Source organism: Lytechinus variegatus, chromosome 5 (assembly GCF_018143015.1).
Source record: "Lytechinus variegatus isolate NC3 chromosome 5, Lvar_3.0, whole genome shotgun sequence".
NCBI lineage: Eukaryota > Metazoa > Echinodermata > Echinoidea > Temnopleuroida > Toxopneustidae > Lytechinus > Lytechinus variegatus.
The window spans coordinates 16,191,307-16,211,848 of NC_054744.1; the positions used below are offsets into that span (position 1 = coordinate 16,191,307).

A 20,542-nucleotide genomic window follows, 5' to 3' on the forward strand; every position below is an offset into this window, starting at 1 on the left:
TGTTGGGTTTTTAGTGTTAGGTTTCAAATCTTAACCAATAATTACACAAATATTGGTAGGGTATATTGGAAAGGATGTTTTTTATGTGTCAAAGCAAACTGCACATTTTATTCAGAAGTATAAATAAACTGGTGAGTGCATGAAAGTATTTCAACCTCAGGAATATCAAACAATTAACATCACAAACAATATTCAAACACAAATCATCACTGATAAAACAAAACTAAATTCATATGAATGCCACAGACAGCACCATTCTCATTGTAACATTTTCTATCCAATTATGAACAATGAAAATTGAAGTTGTTGAAACTATCTCATATTTCTATATGGATTTTTCTTACAGTAAGTAATAAAGCATCTGTTATGTCACATGCCTTAAATATACTTAAATTGAAATATAAAGGATATTTGGATTCAAATGCCTGAACTTATCACACCACTAAGCATTTTGGTCAAGGCGATGCAGACGAAGGGTACTGGGGTTTTTCACAAAGAATTAAGTCTGAGTAAATGTCATATTTAAATGTGAATGCATTAAACACGTAATCACATTGATTCAAATAATGCACGTAAGCGCATGCATGCAGGGCCAAATAATGAACGATGTGCGAGAAGAGCCAATGGATACTGCACCAAGGTCTGCACGACCGAGTTCGGTAAATCCATTTGGCAAGTTGAGCACAGAGTTCATTATTTAGGTCCTCTATGCACAAGAATGCGTGTATTGTTTGTTTTATACAACCCCCCCCTCCCTCACCCATGTTACCGAGTTGCCCCGAATGCTATATATTGGTCTAAATTCTAGATATTTCTAGATAATTCCAGAACTCACACTATCCTGCACTCTGACATCAGAGCAGGATACTGCATTTTGGGTGCAATTGTTCAATTCGCTGAATATCATGCGATGCGATTTGGACCAATCAGATTACAGCACATTCTTGGAAGTTGTATAATACTGTTTATTTCTGATAGGTCTTAAGCCAATTCTTCCAATTACCAACGCGTCGTCTACTATCATTTGGTCTACCATCAGTTTGTCCACTATCCACATGGTCTAATTGCCATTTCGTCCACTCACCATTTCATCTAATACACAGTTGGTCCAATGGCCATTCAGTCCATATTCCATTTGGTCTAATTGGACTCAGTGTTAATTGGGTGAGATAAATGAAAATAAAATGGGTATCAGACCATCTAGTTATGAGATGAAATGGTTGCAGACGAACTGGTGATAAGGCAAAGTGATTATTGGACCAAATGTTGGACGAAATGGAATTAGACAAATTGAAGGAAGATCCTGCAATGAGCGGAAGAGGTGGCAATAAACAATTTACTGATTAATACTACATAAAATGTATCTCATTTGCACAATCTAACCAATGAGGTGATGTGTTGTATACCACACACCACGTATGAGTGAGGCTTTAAAGTGCCATTTTTACTCAGACTTTCATCGGGTAAAATTGAAATGATATGCTATTTTCGCGATTTTTCCCCCACGTAGCTGTATATTTTTTTCATTGTTATCGAAATAGGTTTATAAAGGAAATAGTGGCAGAAATTTTAGTACATAACAATTACAAGAAAGTTGAAAAACTTCATTGAATTAAACCAAACAAATTTCGGCTTCTGTAGAAGCCTGTCGTAACTAAGTGAACGACTCGCTGGGCTTCTGTGGAAGCCTGTTGCACCCAATGGGTTAAAGTGCTATTTTCACTCAGTCTTTAATCTTTTTGAAAACCCCAAGTTTCTTTGGTTTGCATTGCCTTGACCAAAATGCTTTATTAGTGGTGAGATAAGTACAGGCAATTGAATCCAAATATCCTTTATACTTTAATTGAAGCATATTTAAGGCATGTGACATAAAAGGTGCTTAGGGGTATGGGGCAAAATAAAATAAACTTACTGTAAGAAAAATACATAGAGAAATATAAAATAATTCAACAATTTCAATTTCATGGTTCATATTGGAAAAGTATCAAGTGCATTTCTCACTCAGAAGATCAGGTAAAACGTTGGTAACATCTTAAACATAAAAAAAAAAATTAAAAAAATCTTCAGCAAGAAAAAAATCAGAAATTACTGGTTCTCCTTAGTTTCTTTGATTAATTTAGTCCAAACCTGAAAGTTTATCTTACCAGATGATCTTGTCTCCATCACATCTGTAGATCCCATGTACAAATACCCAAGTAACCATGGCAATGAATGCTGAAGTTTCAAATCTGATGTGTCTGATAATAGCTAAAGATCAAACAAATAAAATCCCAAAGTCATTAACTATATGGGCAACAATGGGTTTTTACTTTCTACCAGATAATTCTACTTGTAAAATTATATTAGTCTCAATAAAGCATATTTCATGCAACTTTCATCTGATATCACGAAACGCTGCTATATAAATGCAAGCGTGCCTCAAATATCTTCATGAAGTTTTTTTTTAATTAAAAAAAATTTGAATAGTAAGTTTAATCATGTAATTGCGAAATAAGGAGAAAATGTATACATCAAACAGGTTTTAAAATAATCCTGTATTTTTAGACAAAAAAACTGGCATAATGTCAAGAGGCAATACACAAGATTTGACTTGGTGTTAACCTGTGGAGACTGAATGATTTCACTAGAACACACGATTTCCATAAACTCACATTTAGTGCAGGCTCATTACACAACTCTAAAGCCCTATCCTCTCTACAATATCAAAAGTTATCAGTTTAATCAATGTCACTTGAATTAGGTCACTGGCTTATTGTAAATTACATTCCTCCTTGTTTACAGCTCCAGCATGAAACCAACTTCTCAGTTATTTCTTGTAGATTTCCTACCTCCTGTAATCTACAAGGTTTCTATTGTCCAGCATACCTGTCAGGGTATATTACACAGGTGCTAGTGTATATTACATACCTTCCTGTGTATATTACAGACAAGCATGTCCTGTTGAAGCTACAACCTGTCAATCAATTTACTTCAATTATTGAGTGACCTAGTCCCCCCCCCTCTCTCTCAATAATAGAGCAGTGACATTTACTGTAAGTGACAATGTTAATGCACATCTGCTAGTTTAACAGGTTTTCAAATTTTAGCAGTCTGCCTTTAACAAGCTATTATTCTACATGTTTTTACTCATTATTTCAGCAAACTAAATATTGCACAATTTGATGTAACATTGGTCAATTTACATATAATATTATCAATTCTCTATTGACCACAATTAAAGGGATGGTCTGGGCTGAAAGTATTTATAGCTTAATAAATAGAGTAGAATTCACTGAACAATATGCCGAAAATTTCATTAAAATCGGATAACAAATAACAAAGTTATCAAATTTTAAAGTTTAGTAATATTTTGTAAAAACAGTCGTCATGAATATTCATTAGGTAGGCTGATGATGTCACATCCCACTTGTTCTTCTGTATTTTATTACCAGGTATATGAAATTAGGTTTATTCAAATTTTGTCCACCAAGAACTAGAAAAATTGGATTGACAACTGATTTAGTGCATTAGATATTCATTGCTGCAACTTATTTCATTATAAGGGAGACATATTATTCACACAAATATGAGATCATGAAAAAAAAATTATTTTATGAAATATTAACATATGAAAACGGAAAGTGGGGATGTGAGATCATCAGCCCACCCAATTAATACTTTTTAATATTAATATTTTTTTTTCAATCCGATTTTGATGAAATTTCAGTGTTTTGCTCAGTGAATTCTACTCTACTTGGACAATCCCTTTAAGACAATATTCCATGATTAACTCACTCTGAAGAAAGACTTTCAAACTAAAAAAATTGTCTTTAATTAGGTTGTTTAAATTGTTTGTTTTTTTGTACAAAATTAAGTGTTTTAATATAAGCATTTATAATATCACAGTAAGAAAATAAATTTTATCATTATTTTGTCAATTTTTCTTACATCTGCATGAGTTTACCTGACATAGCATCTTGACTGTAGAGCTGAGCCCACGATGATCAGGTCCTGGTCTTTGTTCTGTGTGGATGAGATGACCTGGTCCTACTAAGAGGGCCACTAGTCCAGCTACTGATGACTTCACCAGGTCTATGCTGCTTTCCTATTGGAATCAGAAAAAAGGAAAACATAATACATTGTTAACCAAAACAAAATTAAACAAAAGATACAAAACAAATATTAGCTCAAATATTTTAGCCCCACCTATGCCTTTTTATTTGTCATTTCTCAAAGGCCCTCCTCAAAGATTCATAGCTTAACATTACAAGAATATTCAAATCAAAAAGGAAAAAATGTGCTAAAAAATATTGGACCATAAAACCTGTTAACCCATTCTCAATTCCACACAGAAATCTATGACCAGGCGGATACAAACTGATGGAACTGATTTTGCCAGTACAAAGCATGTCAATGATTTAAATAGTAAATAAAATAAAATTTGGAAATCATTTGTTTTCTGCTTAAATTGAATATTGTTTCAGCTACAGTTAAATGCCAATGATCATGAACACTTTGTTATGCTTCAGCTTTAATTAGATGAAAAGAATATTCTTAAATGAATACATGAATTACCATCAAACCACAGAAGCTTATATCAATGAATATGAGGATTGTGGACCACCTTGATGGTTTATTTCAAATGACCTATTACTGCTCATGCACAGTTACAACTGCAAAATGGCCGATGACAATATCGAGTCATGGACTGGAATAAATCACCTTGTCTGTGAGCTGTCTGAGTAGCACTGCTTGTTGATTATTGTAGAGAGGAATCACTTCTTGATGACCTTGTCTAGTCAAGCTGTACATCAGAATACCAGTTCCTACTGCATATGGGATACACTAGAGGGTTAGAATTGAAAACAAAAACAAATAAAAGTGGCATTATGTTCATTTATAAAGCGCAGTTACTATGTGCTTATACTCAACTGCGCTTTGATACTTGGCATCATATTATTACCCCGGCTGTAGCTGAGCAGCCATATTAATAGGCGCTAAAGCATTCAAGAAAAAATCCTACCAAGTACACATTCACCTCACCTGGGTCGAGTGCAGCACAATGTGGATAACTGCAGTCAGTTTTGATATATATATAAATTTTAAGATATTTATTATTTATGAAACTAATTTTTCCTATTTCGAAATTCCTTGTTTGAATTTGTTACTCATTTTCTAACAGAAGTATTTGGCAGAGGTGATAATTTTCATTACGATTCTTTTAAAATTCATTTCGTGATTTTTAACACCTAGAATTCAACTCAAACACCCCCATTCCCCGAAGAATACTAAAATCCAAAGCCCAATATTTGAATGTTATTCCTCATGGAGGCACATACTTAATCATCCTATCCATAAAGGCTACATCTGTGCACAAGGTCAATTCAAACTTTTTTAAAATCTGACACCCAATTATCTTAATTTTTACTTCATCCTATGAATAACTAAACCTGTGATAATTTCAAATCTTTACAAGCTTTCATGTGAAGCTCAGAGCCCCCACATATACAAGGATGATCATATAAACTCTCTGTGTGGAATTGCCCACACATGACTTATTTTCTTATCTCACTTAACCCACTGATCACTGGAACCAGATGATTGCTGTATTAAGCCTTTGGTAATCTAAGAACTCAGTACCTAGTCAACGGGTTAAGTGGCCTTCATAAACGGGGTTCACCATACATAATGTATATTGACATTGACATGGGTAGGGTTCTGTAAGGTATTTGAGTGGAATGTTATTTTCTTATAACAAATCCATATTTCATTCTTATCATTCTTATCATATAATGTAAGAGGGGTAATACCCCATGATTATGAAGAACACTTTTCTGTTCTCTCATGAGAAATCGTCAAAAACAAGTTTGAATATTTATTCCGCATGGTACTGCACTATTTCCTTCCAGAGAATTACCAAGAGAAACAATTTTTTCCTCTATTGTTATGCACTTTTTCTTGTACTTATCTTTACTCTTGTATTTTGCTGTAAATTACCTTGGGCATTTAATCAAAATGGAAAAGATGCTAGCTAAGTCATATGTATTATTATTATCATAATCATCATTATCATAAACCACAAGATCACTTTTCTGACCACGATAGAGTGGTCTTCATATAGGTAGGATGTGAAAGCCATTGTAGCTTGTCCAGTACTGTGTGCACCTCACTGGCGACTGACTGGAATACTCCCAGGGAGTGGAGGATGTGCACCCATTGTGTGCGGGAATGACTGATTGAATCCGATGACCAGGGTACATCTGTAAGGCGTTTAGACATGTCATTCCAATATATTAAGTGCTATATAAAAGTGAATGATTATTATTATTATTATAAACAGATTTTGACATGTTCATGTAAATAATTACCTTGAGATTATTTTGTGCAAGATTTTGCAGGGTATTGACAGTAAGGAAAGCTTCTTTGGGGTTGATGTAATTAACCTGATAACATGCAGCAGTAACCAAGGCAACAGACAAAACTTGTGCCTATACAAAAAAGAGAATTGAGAGAAGTATGACAAGTATAATTGAAGAATATAGAAAAATTTAAAAAAGAAATATAAAAAAAAACTTTAAAGGAGAAACTGTGTCAAAATAAACTTGTCAAGACCAATATACCTAGAAACAGGTTTGAGATTATCAAAGAAAGTCCAATTTACTAAATCTCATTGTATCATAATTCGAAATCAATACCTGGGTCAAGTCTTACATAGAAATGCGATAGATTCAAATCAAGATCAAATTGTGATTGATCTGATTTTGTGTAGTAAGGAGATAAGATCTTTAGATCAATTGCAATTCGAGTTTGAATCTTTCATAATTCTTTACAAAAGCAATCATGAATTACTTCTTTAGCACAAATTAGAAATAAAAAATGTACAAGTGCATGTATTATGTCATATCTAATAGTGGCGGTGATTTCATGTACCGAGGGGGGAGAAACATATTAGACCATGCTTCCTTCTGCGCACATCAAATCAACCAAGTATGTACAACTGGGTGCAAAATTTCTTGTTCATATCAGGTATGGAACATAAATGACTGACATTTTTCAAAAAGAAGAAAGTATGCATTCCATCATTAAGGACATGAATATTAATCTTTTGGACAGGTGGACAAAATCTCTCCAAACTGCTTACTAGAAATAAAAAATAACAGTAATGTTAAGCTGTAGAAATAGAGGGGGCACAATTCTGTTTAAAAAATGGAGGGGGGAACAGCCTCCTAGGATCGCCATCTATGATTAGTGAAAAATCTCACAAAAAAAAATAGGACTGCAATTCAAAAGTTTCCAGTAAATAAAAGGAATCAACAATGTCTAGAACTAGTATACACGCCAAAAAATCATAAATTCTGATACTTGGTTGTCACATGTCAATGTAAAAAGAAATCTGAAATCCACGGCCCCGAGTTACAAAGAGTTACGATTGATCCGATCAATCACAACTATGGACGGCCAGCAACGTCAACATCTATTATGCATGTTTTTTTTATTTTTCTAACCATGATGTATATTCATGCATTCATTGTTTTCTTGAAAACTTACTGTGCTTTTACTGTTATTGATCTTGTATTGTACATATGTTTGTTATCATCATGTTTGATTTTTTTTTTCTTTCTTTTTATTTATTTATTTTTTACCATTGTATTTTTCTTATGCCTATTATTGCCATTGTTATAAGTTGTTATATTTCTTCTATGCCCCCAGGAGGAGCCGTCAAGAAATAAAATCACTGTCATTGTCACTTGTTTACAAAGGGCATTGTGCAAATTTCCTGTAGAAAAAAATTATGGTATTGATGGATTTCCAAAAAGTTACAATTGATCCAATCAGTCATAACTCTATGGAAATCCATCAGTGTCATAATTTTTTCTACAGAAAATTATCAGAATGTCCTTTGTAAACAAAGGAGAACACACCAAATTGTCAAAAATTCAATGAATTTATGGATATACATTCATATCAAGATTTTTTTAAAAAACAAACATGCATTTTATATGTTGGCTTTGCTGACTCTCCATAGTTGCGATTGATCGGATCAATTGCAACTCTTTGTAAGACAGGGCCCAGGTCTTACTTGTATGAGACAACTGGGAGTGACTCCAGGGCATTCAATTCTCTTCAATAAATCTTCTCTGATCTTCAAGACATGGACCTTAGCATGGGTAGTACTTTCATGCGTCAGACCAGAGAGGGCGACACCCAACCCCAGCGTATAGCCAATCACTCCATCATCAGGATTGTTATTCTCAGTCAAGACCATGTTCTCCAGCTTGTCGAAGTATCGGAAAAGGATTTTCTCACCCTTGAATTAAAAAAACAAAACAAAACAGAAAGATGCTGAAATCATCAATCAATGTCACTGTCTCATTAGATATAGGCTTTGAAACACTCTTGCAAGGAGGGGAAATGTCCAGGGGCCCATTTCACAAAACTTGTTATGACAACAAATTTGCAATAACAGTTAAAAGCTATTGAAACCCTTCAATCTAATTGGCTAAGGGAATTTGCTTTTCCAGAAACTGTGCATTTATTATAAAAAGTCTTTATGAAATGGGACCCAGTTCTCTGTGAATGGTCAAAAGAATATTATTTCAGACATTGTCATGTTGCATATCTACACCAGAATCTGTGTCTGAACCACTATTAAATGTACCTTACTTACATGTAGATGAACATGACCATACAGACCTCTTTAATATTTTCAAAAATTTAAGATGCAATAATACTTATCAAGCTAATAAGCCTTAAACAAAAGATCCGCAACCGAATAAGATGTGGGCAATTTTGTTTTATTTCTTTATATAGCCAGCACCAATGCATATGCATGTTTAGTAAAAATCTGAAACGTATTGATAATGGGGACTGTTCACACAAACCTCTGTTCCCGTCATGTCAGTGAAGTGCTCAACACACAGCCTAGCCAATAACATTCCCATCCCAACACCATGGTGTATGGGCACCGATGACGGTTGGGAGGAGCTTAACAACATTATCCTGTCAATCAGTTGTGAGACAAGACTGGTAGGCGTGGTCATGAGATGGCTGGCCAGCAAGGGAAGGGCAAGGGCTGCACAGGAACGAAGCTGTTCACCGGTGGCCTGGGAATGGTCACGCGAGTGCTGCAAAGTAAAACAATGCAATTCAAATACATGTCAGAAAGTGTTCGGATAAAATAATGGTCTCGACATTTCATGAAGCTGTGTGTAGACTTATGTACCTGTTTTTACTGCACTGTAACATCCTCAGTAATTGATTGTAGGACTGATTTAAGAAATAGAATGCATTGGTCATTATGTGCAATCAATTCTAAGGTAACAATCAAATGTGATCAATGACTATATAATGTAATAACAACAATAATAATAATAATAAATGTGACTTTTTCATGAAGTGCCAAATCCACTCTGTGGAGTGCTCAAGGTGCATAAATAAATGAGGAGGTGAATAGAAAGATTTAGAGGTTTTGGGGCCCTGGAACTTATCACATTTTTTTTTTTCAATGAGCAAGCTTCAAATAAAATTTCTTTTTTTTTTCAAAACACATTTTTAAGCAAAATATAACTGTCAACGGACGAAAAAAAGAGCTAGAATTTAAATCATACATTTTGATACTTACATGCTGGCAAAACCGAAACACTGACTGAGCTGTGTAGGTTGTATCCATGGCAACCTGTAAAGAGTCCATGACCCTAGCCGTCCATGACTTATGACCTTCGTACTGGGCGGCTGCCCTCTGGCTAATGGTAGCTTCTTCTCCAAGTTGTATGACGTAAGCACTCATAGCATGCGCCAACCCAGCCAATGCAAGAACTGCATTACCCTTGGCACCAGAGTTTTGTCTGCAATGGAATATTTAATCAAAATCCCACACGGTTATTGGAAATATTACCGCTGCACAGTAATGCAAAGTTGGGTAATGGAATATCACTAAACTGTAAAATCATCTTTTAAATGGTGATATATTTCATAGCCTTCTATAAATAATTGTGAAACAACGATTCCACACCTGACTTAAACTTAAGCCAGCACAAATACAAGGTACATTGGATGAGAGGATAATTTAGTTTAAAAGACATTCTTGCGACCCTTTTCCTTGCACCATGGTAATTCAATTCATTTATTTATTCAACCATTAAAAGGATAAAAACAGTACAATATACAGTATTAAAAAAGTATCAGAAAAAAACAAACAAATAGATAGTTCGGAGACCCCGGAGAAGCGATGCTTATAAAAGGGGTCACCACGATACATTAATACACTACAAATAACAAAATTAAAGAGTAAAAATTTTAGATAAAAATTAAGTGAAACACTCCTGCAGCAAAAAAAAGAAAAGAAAAAAAGATGGGGTTAAGGGGGGGGGGGGGGAGAAGCCCTAATGTAAGATGTGAGAGTACATGAAATTAGACTTAGATTGATCCAAGGTCACCAAAATTAATGACCTTTGATGTCCCATTGATTGGCCCCAATGCCCTCTCATTGCCGTTAGATATTTTCTGTGCCCTATTTCACTTCTCCCATTTGTGCTGTCAGTCACATTGCAGGTTCCTATGCTACAGAGTACATGTTTCTCTTTCATATTGGTAATTTATTTTGGACAAAATATTTTGATAAGTGAATTTCAGGCCTGAAAATGTACATCAAAACTGAATTTTCTTCCTCTGTTTTCTTTTGCAAATTGTGCAAAACTCTTTGAGCCTCAAAGATATCTATATCCCCACAAATCTGAATTTCTGTACTTTCTCACAATGTCACTCTTAATATGCAGCACCTTTTAATCGGGTCAAGATCACACTTTTTCCACAAATGTACAAGACAAGATTTCTAAAATTTTGGAGTACAATGAAATATAGAATTCTGATTGGCTAGATAAGGCTTTAAAACAACAAAAACAGGTAATCTGATGAGATTACCACATGGGGAGTTGGACCTTGTCGTGAACCCGGGCACTGGAACCATTATGTGTGTGGTATCTTTGACCAATCAGAGTGCAGTATTGTTGTTTTCAAGCTGCTTAATGTACTTGGCCAATGAAAAGTGTGATCTTGACCTGATTAAACCAATTCGTTTGAAAACCTATACAATTTTAAAGCATAGATATTCAGCTTTATCGTGATCTAAAAATCATTTGGGCTCAAACAAAAGTAAAGTGTAAAAATAAAATTCAGGTGAAAATAATTATTTTGTAGCAGATTTTAGATCAAAGTTTCTCCTACATTAAAAATCTTTAAACAAATTAGGCTATGGAAAAGTGACATTGCCCTGAAAAATATCAACTTTTTAAGGCCTGGATTTATAGCTTTCTTGCTCTGATTTATAACTAATTAAGGCAAATTTTGTACAATATAAAGCATTCTCACAATACAGTTGTCCTTAGCTGTTCAGTCAGTCTGTCTCTAGCCCAAAGCCAAGCTGACGAGAGACCTTCTTGTAGCTTATCCTCATCAGGTCCATCTCTGCTACGACTTGCTTCATGTTCTACATCTGAACGTCTTCCCTGAGTGATGGAAAGAAGTTTGGGATGTTGTTATCGGTGCTTTAGTGTTTGGTTGGATTGATTGATTGATTTGATTTGGCAAGTCACCATAACATATATACAGTAGCATTAAAAACAACAGGCTTGCACAGGATGACCCATGAAAGCTCGAAAGCTTAATTCCAATGGGGTCCTTGACATATAGATGAAGATAATAAAATGGTAAAATTATATTATTTACATATCAAAAAAATGAAGAAAAAGATCTGAAGTTACTATTACCAATAAATAAGATATAGAGCTAATATATACAAGAATATAACGAAGAAGAAGAAAAGAAGGTCAAGGAGGAATAGAAGAAAGGAGAGGAGAAGAATTACAGAAGAAAAAGGATGAGGAAGAAAAAGAATAATGAGAAGACCACAGCAAAAACAGCGACAACAGTAACCCGAAGAGGAGAATAGAAGGAAGAGAGAAAAGAGATAGAAAGAATAGAAGAAAGGACATATCAAAACTTCAATCAAACTATGTAAAATAAATAATAATACCTGGTAAAGAAGAGAAAACAATGTGGTCAGTATTCAGGCTAAACCAATCGCATAACATATCATTTGCATCTTCTCTTTGACTCTCAAGTGAAAAATATTCTTTCAATTTCCTCTTAAAATGCAAAATGTTTCCTATTTCATTTAAATCATTGGGAAGAGAATTCCAATGCTTTATACTTATAGCATTGTAATAACAGGAGTTACCAAGGATGGCTTCAAGAATAAAATAATTACAATATATTGCATTTATGAGGTGCTGATAATCTGATAATTCAATGGTGCACTATGTATTACTGTACCCTGGCTTTATCTTTAACTGCTAAATGGCACTTGGTGCATTTAACAAATTTATACTGCTTGGTACCTCACCTGGGAATATCGTAGCATTGTATAATTGAAAATTTACAACCAGAGGACTGATGGCTTAAAGTACTCCCCAAGGAACTCATAATATTGAGAATGAATAGTAGGGATAATATATCAAGGATATCAAATGCCTTACCAAAGGGCACTTAGGGATTTAATGCTCTTATTTTCTGCAACATTTGAACTTGTAAAGAGTTGTTTTCATGGGGTTAATGATACTTATCAAATTTGATTACTTTCTTTTCATTTGGTCTGTTGTGATTTACCTCAATAACAGCTAGCAGTGCGGTTGACATGAATGAAGCCCAAGCCCTGGGTAGCTGCATGATGTAAAACCAATCAGGCGAAGAAACTGGAACCTGCAAATATGAACAAAATAAGGAATAATCAGAAATATCACTGAAAATGGTTGATATCTGAAACCACATGTGTGTGCCATCTCATGGGCACTGCTTAAAAAAATAAAGTTGGACTTGAAAACTTTCCTTGCTGTATTACATTTAAGTGAATGTATAACATTGAAGTGAATGAAGACAACAAATTTTCCAACATAATCACATAGTGTGTCCTACATATCTTCATCCTTAAACCACAATGTACACCAATGTTTGGTAATCTTACTTGAAAAAGTAAATAATTTGACATTCAACATTCACAACATGCCACACACAAAAAACTGAACAACACGTAGTGTTGAGGACCAATATTTGTTGGGGTACAGAGTACTTGTATGTTGGCTTACCTCATTTAGCAGTAAGGAGAGCTCATCTAAACAGACTTTGCTTGTAGCAGCCTTGTTTGTAATAACTGAATGACACGCAGTGTTTGAGGACCAATATTTGTTGGGGTACAGACTACTTGTACGTTGGCTTACCTCATTTAGCAATAAGGAGAGCTCATCTAAACAGACTTTGCTAGTAGCAGCCTTGTTTGTAATAACTGAATGAAACGCAGTGTTTGAGGACCAATATTTGTTGGGGTACAGACTACTTGTACGTTGGCTTACCTCATTTAGCAATAAGGAGAGCTCATCTAAACAGACTTTGCTTGTAGCAGCCTTGTTCCTCCTTACTTTCTTTGCATCTCTACTGCTTTCACACCCAGGTTTGAAGCTGAACAGTAAACCAGCTATAATAGTAGACAAAATAAGTTACCTCTTTCATTCAGACAATCACCATCTCTCTCTTTATTTAAATAGAGACTGAAGACATTTCTTTCTTCCAGTCCAGACTTTTAGGATTACAAATTTCATTCTATACTCCATGTGTTCTTTTAGTTGTTACAAGCGCTTTGGGCCATTTTGGGAAAAGCACAGTATAAATAATAATAATCATAATCATAACAATAAAATACAATGATAAAATAAAGACATGCATGTTTGTGTTATGGCTCACAAAGGAAGTACAGATGCTGCATCCATGCTTCTTCTCTCTCATAAGTGAAAAAAGTTGAACACACACACATATCTTCATGTCTATCAATCCCAAATGTCTAGAAATAAAAATAAATGGTTTCAAATACAGACTTGTCTATATGTATGAACCCAAAGCTGTGCCAGATTATCTTGATGGGGCTGATTCTGTTTTTTCCCCTCTATTGAATAATATCAGTATCCTTTACCAATACCTTCTCCCCCCCTCCTTCAGTACTTAAAATACACACAGGGGAGGGTCTCACAACCCCACCCCTTAAACTCCTCCCCCCCCTTGCACAACTACTCATGTACAAGACCACATTTTTTTCTTAATATCTTCATATTGGGATTAACTACATTCAGAAAGGTGTGTTTCTGAGTGGCTTTCAACAGAGAACTTGTCAGGACATACATGTACCACACAATGAATGTCAATGTTTCATTCACTCTAATCATGGCAAGCTTTCAAATTTGAATAATAATATTCAGATCTTGTTTTCATTAAATAATTCGAAGAGTGAGTGTAAAATTCACATTTCAGTATTCATGAATTCCTCTGTGGTACTGAGGATTGTACCTGCATATGAGGGTCTGTGTCCGGGCTGTTTGTTGTGTTGGTTCTTCTGAGAGATGACCGAGGGGATGGCCGATACCTGCTTGCTAACATGACTCTCTGTTGCTTCCCGTCTTGGTGAAGTCTGGGTGTAAAACCTTCGAGGAAGGCCGTCAAGCTCATCACACAGGAAGGAATAAAGGAGATCCTCTTTACCTATTATTCAGGATGCAATAATAATAATAATAATAATAATAATAATAATAATAATAATAATAATAATAATAATAATGATAATGATAATGATAATGATAATGGTAATAATAATAATTATAATAATAAAAAAAATAATAATCACATAGCACCATATGACTACAATCTATTTTGAGGCGCAGAGCTGTGGCCGCCGATAGGTCAAGGTGGTGACTTTCAGTGGAGGCCCTACATATGTGTCACTAGGCTTCTGGATAGGTACATGTAGGTAGGTAGGTTTAGCTTAGAGCTGCCTTCCAGTGCTCAGAGCATCCATTGAATTTATCCTGCCGTGTACCCATTCACCTCAAAATGAACTCATGAACAAGGTTAAAAAAGGTTTAATTAATGAAAACACAAGAATAATTTGACTGGAACTGATTGAAAATACTCACATATTGCCCAACCTCCATGAAAAAATCTACACACAAGGTCATTTGATATTCCATTCATAATTTCTTACATTATTTTCAAATATATATTGACATGATAATTATATCAATTACCATTCATGCCAGCAGCTCCTTGCAGAAATTTGCTTAGTGCTTCCTATATATGTTGTATACCCGGTAAATAATTTCGTTTTGAAAGGTTCATCATGCGAGTGACTTTTCAAATTGTATCCATAGTATATCACTAATGTCTGAAAAAATTGCAATATATGGTTTATCATCAGTATTGAGTTATTTTCGTTCCAACTAACAAAGTAATTGAATATCAAAGAATCACATATTCAATTACTGAACTCTATCTTTACAACATAAATAAGCAAGGACTATCACAATTCATAGAGAACCATGTCAATGTCTAATAAAACTTCTCAGAACATTTTGGCCCATATTCTGAAGTCAGGTTTAACTTAGACTCTGTGCTAAAATTATGGGAAGCCAAACGTTTCAAAACTTTGTTAACAGTGAATGCTTCTCATGTTAACTGTGCTCTTCACTAATTATTTAATGGTGAAGACAATTGTCATACTTATCCTTCCCAGGCGGTTAATAATCTTTTGGGAGTCAAATGCGCTGACACATTGAACCTCTTCTGTTAGAGATTTATGTAACAACTGGCTTTCCATAGTTCAACCACAACTTAGAAAAAGAGTTTAAATTAAACCCGACTTCAGAATACAGGCCATTATATTATAATATTCTCTTAAAAATATGGGATTGTATAATAAGCTTTGTTTTAGCAACATACAAAAATAAGTAAAAACATCAGTTAAAAAAATCTAATTCATCTGACAACATATTCTAATGATTACAAATAGTTTTTTTAATAATTGATGATAAACCATACATTACAAGTATTCCATTCCAAACTCAGGCATAAATGAACAGGACATGGTGGTTATATTGCTAAAAATCACTTTAAAAACCTGACCAAGAAAAGAGCTAAGAATGTGCCTAGGTTGCTAATGTATATCAACATGCTGCTGCTTCAAATTTTGTGTGTATTTCATAAAGCTGTTCGTAAGTTAAGAGTGACTTTAAGAACGACTGGTGATCCTTTCTTGTGGTAAATGATATTCACCCTTAAATGTTTTGTTGGTGATTATTTAGCACGTAAGAATGGTTCACCAGCTGTTCTTAAAGTCGCTCTTAACTTGCAAACAGCTTTATGAAACACCCACCCGATGTTGCCTTCTGGTTGACACAAGAGAGCAGGTTGATGAAACAGCTTCCAGGAACAGACAGGTCTTCCTCTTCCTCCTCTATCTCTTCTTCTCCCTTTGATGCCCTTGCATCAGCCCTCTTCTTTCTCTCTTGGGCCCTCTTCATCAGAATTTCTCTTGTTGCCTGAAAAATAAAGTCCCTTGTTAAAGTCTTTTTGGTCGTTTTTAACACTATTCTTAAATTTCTCCATGACTTACATGGATGTCTTGAATATGACAAGCATCAATGATTCTAAATTGTTTCTAATTTTCTTAACATTAAAATATGTAGATAGTAAAACTGTAGGGAGAGGACTTAGGGGGTGTTGCAAGAAAATATTTGCGATCAATTGCAAATATTATGTTGCAATTTTACAACTGATAGATCAACGTTAGCTGTAGCAAATCAGATTAAACTTCTTGTTTCAAGGAGCAGATTAGCAATCAATCACTAATTTGCAATAAACTGCAAGACATGATTGATTTAGGGACCAAAAATTGACTTGCAATTGATCGCAAGTTTCTTGCAACACCTCATAGGACATCATAATTTGCCTGAAAATCAAGTCATTTGCCAATTAATGGGATGTTCGTAAAACTGTTGGTTATTCTCAATGACTTGAATATGGCAAGCAACGTACGTGTGATTTATTGATTTACTTTATTCATCTATTTAATTGGTTTTGTTTCTACATTGTTCCTCATCTTCCTAACATCCAGATATGCAGATTGTAAAAAAAAAAAAGTAGGAAGAGGACTAGATGATCGCTTATGCACCTGAAAGACTTTATTCTTTTGGATGATGGTTAACTAGATGGGCATTGCTGGTTCATTACAAGAAGGTTTTAATAAGGAACCATATTCAATGTTTGTGAAATGCAATGTCCATCAAAAACGAAGAAAATGAAAGTCCACTGGTCTAGATTTACTTAACAATGGATTTGAACATCTTCCTGGATGAATCTAACATTACATCAGTTAAATGGAAACATTAACAGATGGCAGTCATATAGATTTCTGTTTTTCTATAGAGATTCTATAAAGTGTGTTATGCTGTGCATACCTCTTTTGGAAGATAACGTAGATTGAATGAAGATGTCTTGAATCCTGCTAAGGCTGAGAGAGCTTCTGAGACAACTCTGTGATCTGCATGCTCTGTATAATACCACAGGTGTTGGATAACTGTCCTGGTTAATACCTGCAATGTGACATAGGAATGTTAAACATGAGTGCAGAAGACCACACTGGAAAACCTAATCTTATACCCCTTTCATAAACCTATCCTCCAATTAGCCGCCTAAGAGTAATGCGGATAATTCAATAAAATTTGCGCTCATAAACTCCGAAAGTAATCCGCACTATTTTTACGAGCGCCCGTCCTGAAAAAGGATAATCGTCTTAGTAGTGCTGCAGCCGAACCGCCGAACCGAACGGAAGTTCGCCGAACTTGGCACTTCCGAACGGGACCGAACCGAACACAAAGGCCTGGTTCGGAAGTTTGGTAAAAAAAAAAAAAAATGTTAACATGCAATGCCTAAGAGTGATGACTACATACTAGATTTAAGTATAAAATTGAACAAAAAAATATTGGTTAGTGATTGTGCACAAAGAGAATTCCACTCAATATATTTTTAAAATCCACTATGATAGCTCCCATCACGTCTTTGATTGAACTGTTATCAACTTAAGAATATTTTATTAACATAAATATATTTTTTCTTGATAAAATGAGGGGACATTTTGAAGCTTAACTCAGTATAAAAGTGTGGTGTAATTACGTATTGCCATAATCGATCGTGATCGTAATCGGACCTAATCATTTTGTATTTAATAAAGAAAAAGAACCAGACATAAATTCATTCCTCGTAAATGACAAAGTATGACAGTTTCGGTCTCGTGTTTGATTAAATTTTTATCATTTTCAATTTTTTTTATAAACATGAATATATTTTTTTCCTTATAAAATGTGGGGACATTTTAAGCTTAATTCAGTTAAAAAGTGTAGTTGAATTACGTATTGCTGTAATCGGACGTACAAATAATTGTTTTGTATTTTAAAAAAAAGAAAAAGACCAGACAAATTAATTCCTTGTGACTGACAAAGTAATGGTAAAGTATATATATTCCACCTTCTGAAATTTCCATATTAATATAAAAGATAAATAAATAAGAGATGAAGGAATGAGGGTGAAAAACAGAAAATATAAAAATTCAAACCAAATCAACGCATGTTCCCTGATCGATGTTCCGGAAATGGTTGGTAAGGAAAGTTGAAACAGGAAGTCCAAACAACCTGCTCTCGGTTGCTATTATACAGGTAAAATTCGTATTCCGAACTTGAAACGTTTTTCCATTGTCAATATTTTCTTAAAAGTGGTTTAATCTGGTCAATTACTGAAAATGAAATGATAAATTATCAGTTCCGTCTTAGTTCTGACGATCAACGCCGGGTGATTTCACAACACTAAAATACAGTGTAGTCCCATGTACTAATTTTTGTGTTGGAAATATGTTTGAAGTCACGTAGCATCGATCTTTCTGGACAAAGAATGGACTGATATTTTATCTTTTTAAAGTAATTCATTGACCAGATTTCACCACTTTTGAAAATAGGGACTTTCTAAAACACTCATATTCTTTGGAATGTGAATTTTACCGGTATAATAACAGTTGAGTGGAGGTTGTAAGTCTACTGTTTCGACATTCCCGATCAACACTTTCCAATTTGAGAAGCTGCGTTGGCTATGACATCGTAATTAGGCCTGGGACGATTGTCATTTTCACCATTCGATTATTTCCTGAAAAAATAATCGAATGATTCGATTGTTCGTTGGGGAATCACGTCTTTTAAGTCACAATAGGTGACCTAATTTATGGTGACCCCCCCATGAAGAAATCTCCATCAAAGTCACATGTTTAGCATAAATGAAAGTAGGCCCTTTTCCCTCGTTTCCATGATTTTTATATCAAAAGAAACTACATGAAATGAGATTAAATCTTTCAGTATATTGTTCCAATGATAATCTTTCCTAAATCAATGCTGTTACTCTGGCATCATGCATACATCCCTCCAAGTGCCACACCCCTTCATATGAATGAATCAGCCCAGATCAGCCCAAAGACGTAAACAACTCATTCATGAAGTATTCTTTGAGATTGACCCCAGGTGGAGCATTTCACTTGAAAAATTTCATCCCTTGCCCACACCATTTCTCCGCCCCCACTTGTGGCACTGTCCACGATGCTACACATGTATTTAAAAAAAATATTTTGCAAAATATTTCATTTGAAATACCTTCAAAATTACGATTTTTTTATCATTTGAACCTACATGTATAACTGGGTCTATTTTTGGAGACTAGTCGAGAAAGTACTGGGAAAACGGGCGCATGTTGGAATGTCGTTTTCATTGTGTGAGGGGGATATAAAAAGGTTGCATTGTTTTGAAACATGAAAGGAATTGTCCGGCTCCCACCCTATCTTTCTCTCTCTCTCTCTCTCTGTCCCTCTCACACACACACACACACAGATGGGGCTGGGTCAATTCATTTCTGAAGTCATGACCTTTCCTGATAAGGGAACCACTGCCTTCTTCTTTGTTTCCCAAAGTTTCATTGGCTATCCGAAGGTCCAATCAGCTCAAGTGAGCTGGTTGTGTGTTTACTTATTGTTTTGTGCACGCAGACAATGACTTATTTTGTGTATCGACGGCAAGGTCGGGTGGGATTAAAATTTTCGGAGCGCTTTCATGTTGGTGTGTAACTGTGAATGTGATACAATCATTGATCATTTTTGAAAAATTACCTCGGTAACATTATAATTTTTAAACCTGTATGAAGTATTCAAAAACCGTTGTCATCGTTGTTTTCTTGTTTTTGTTATTATTACTTGGGTATTCGAGTTATCCCAATGTCATAATCAGGATCTACCGAACATTCGATTAGTGTAAATTTTTCTAATTTTTTTTTTTTGATTGGTGATTGGCGGCATGCCAATCGAACCATTCGATCAATCGATGTTTACTCCCAGGCCTAATCGTAATCGATCATGATCAAGCTACTTGAAATAATCATGAAAAAAATATTCTGATCTTTGTAATTCTGTTTCTGTCCTGATTCTCTCATTATCAATATTTTTTCTTTTTTTTTAATTTTCATTTTAAAAAAGAAAGTAGAAATGACTTATTTTTTGTTTAAAGATTAAAACAAAAGAAAGTTCAACAATTTTCATAACTATTCTTTTTAGAAACAAAATTTATTATAAATATATGACAGATCATACTGGAGATCACTTGTT

General features: G+C 34.6%; 1 protein-coding gene across 1 annotated transcript in view; it reads right to left on the reverse strand.

Moving 5' to 3' along the window:
* The window catches only part of LOC121415570 (focadhesin-like), a 57,467-nt gene that overhangs the window by 10,228 nt on the left and 26,697 nt on the right, over positions 1–20,542 (reverse strand). Inside the window, exons 13-25 of the mRNA XM_041608834.1 lie at positions 17,310–17,444; positions 16,226–16,391; positions 14,368–14,559; positions 13,383–13,504; positions 12,643–12,735; positions 11,347–11,483; positions 9,602–9,824; positions 8,862–9,104; positions 8,060–8,287; positions 6,348–6,467; positions 4,702–4,824; positions 3,944–4,084; positions 2,145–2,247 (exon numbers count right to left, since the gene is read on the reverse strand). Of these exons, the coding sequence (XP_041464768.1) occupies positions 2,145–2,247; positions 3,944–4,084; positions 4,702–4,824; positions 6,348–6,467; positions 8,060–8,287; positions 8,862–9,104; positions 9,602–9,824; positions 11,347–11,483; positions 12,643–12,735; positions 13,383–13,504; positions 14,368–14,559; positions 16,226–16,391; positions 17,310–17,444 (2,026 nt within the window). The remainder of the gene's footprint in view (positions 1–2,144; positions 2,248–3,943; positions 4,085–4,701; positions 4,825–6,347; positions 6,468–8,059; positions 8,288–8,861; positions 9,105–9,601; positions 9,825–11,346; positions 11,484–12,642; positions 12,736–13,382; positions 13,505–14,367; positions 14,560–16,225; positions 16,392–17,309; positions 17,445–20,542) is intronic.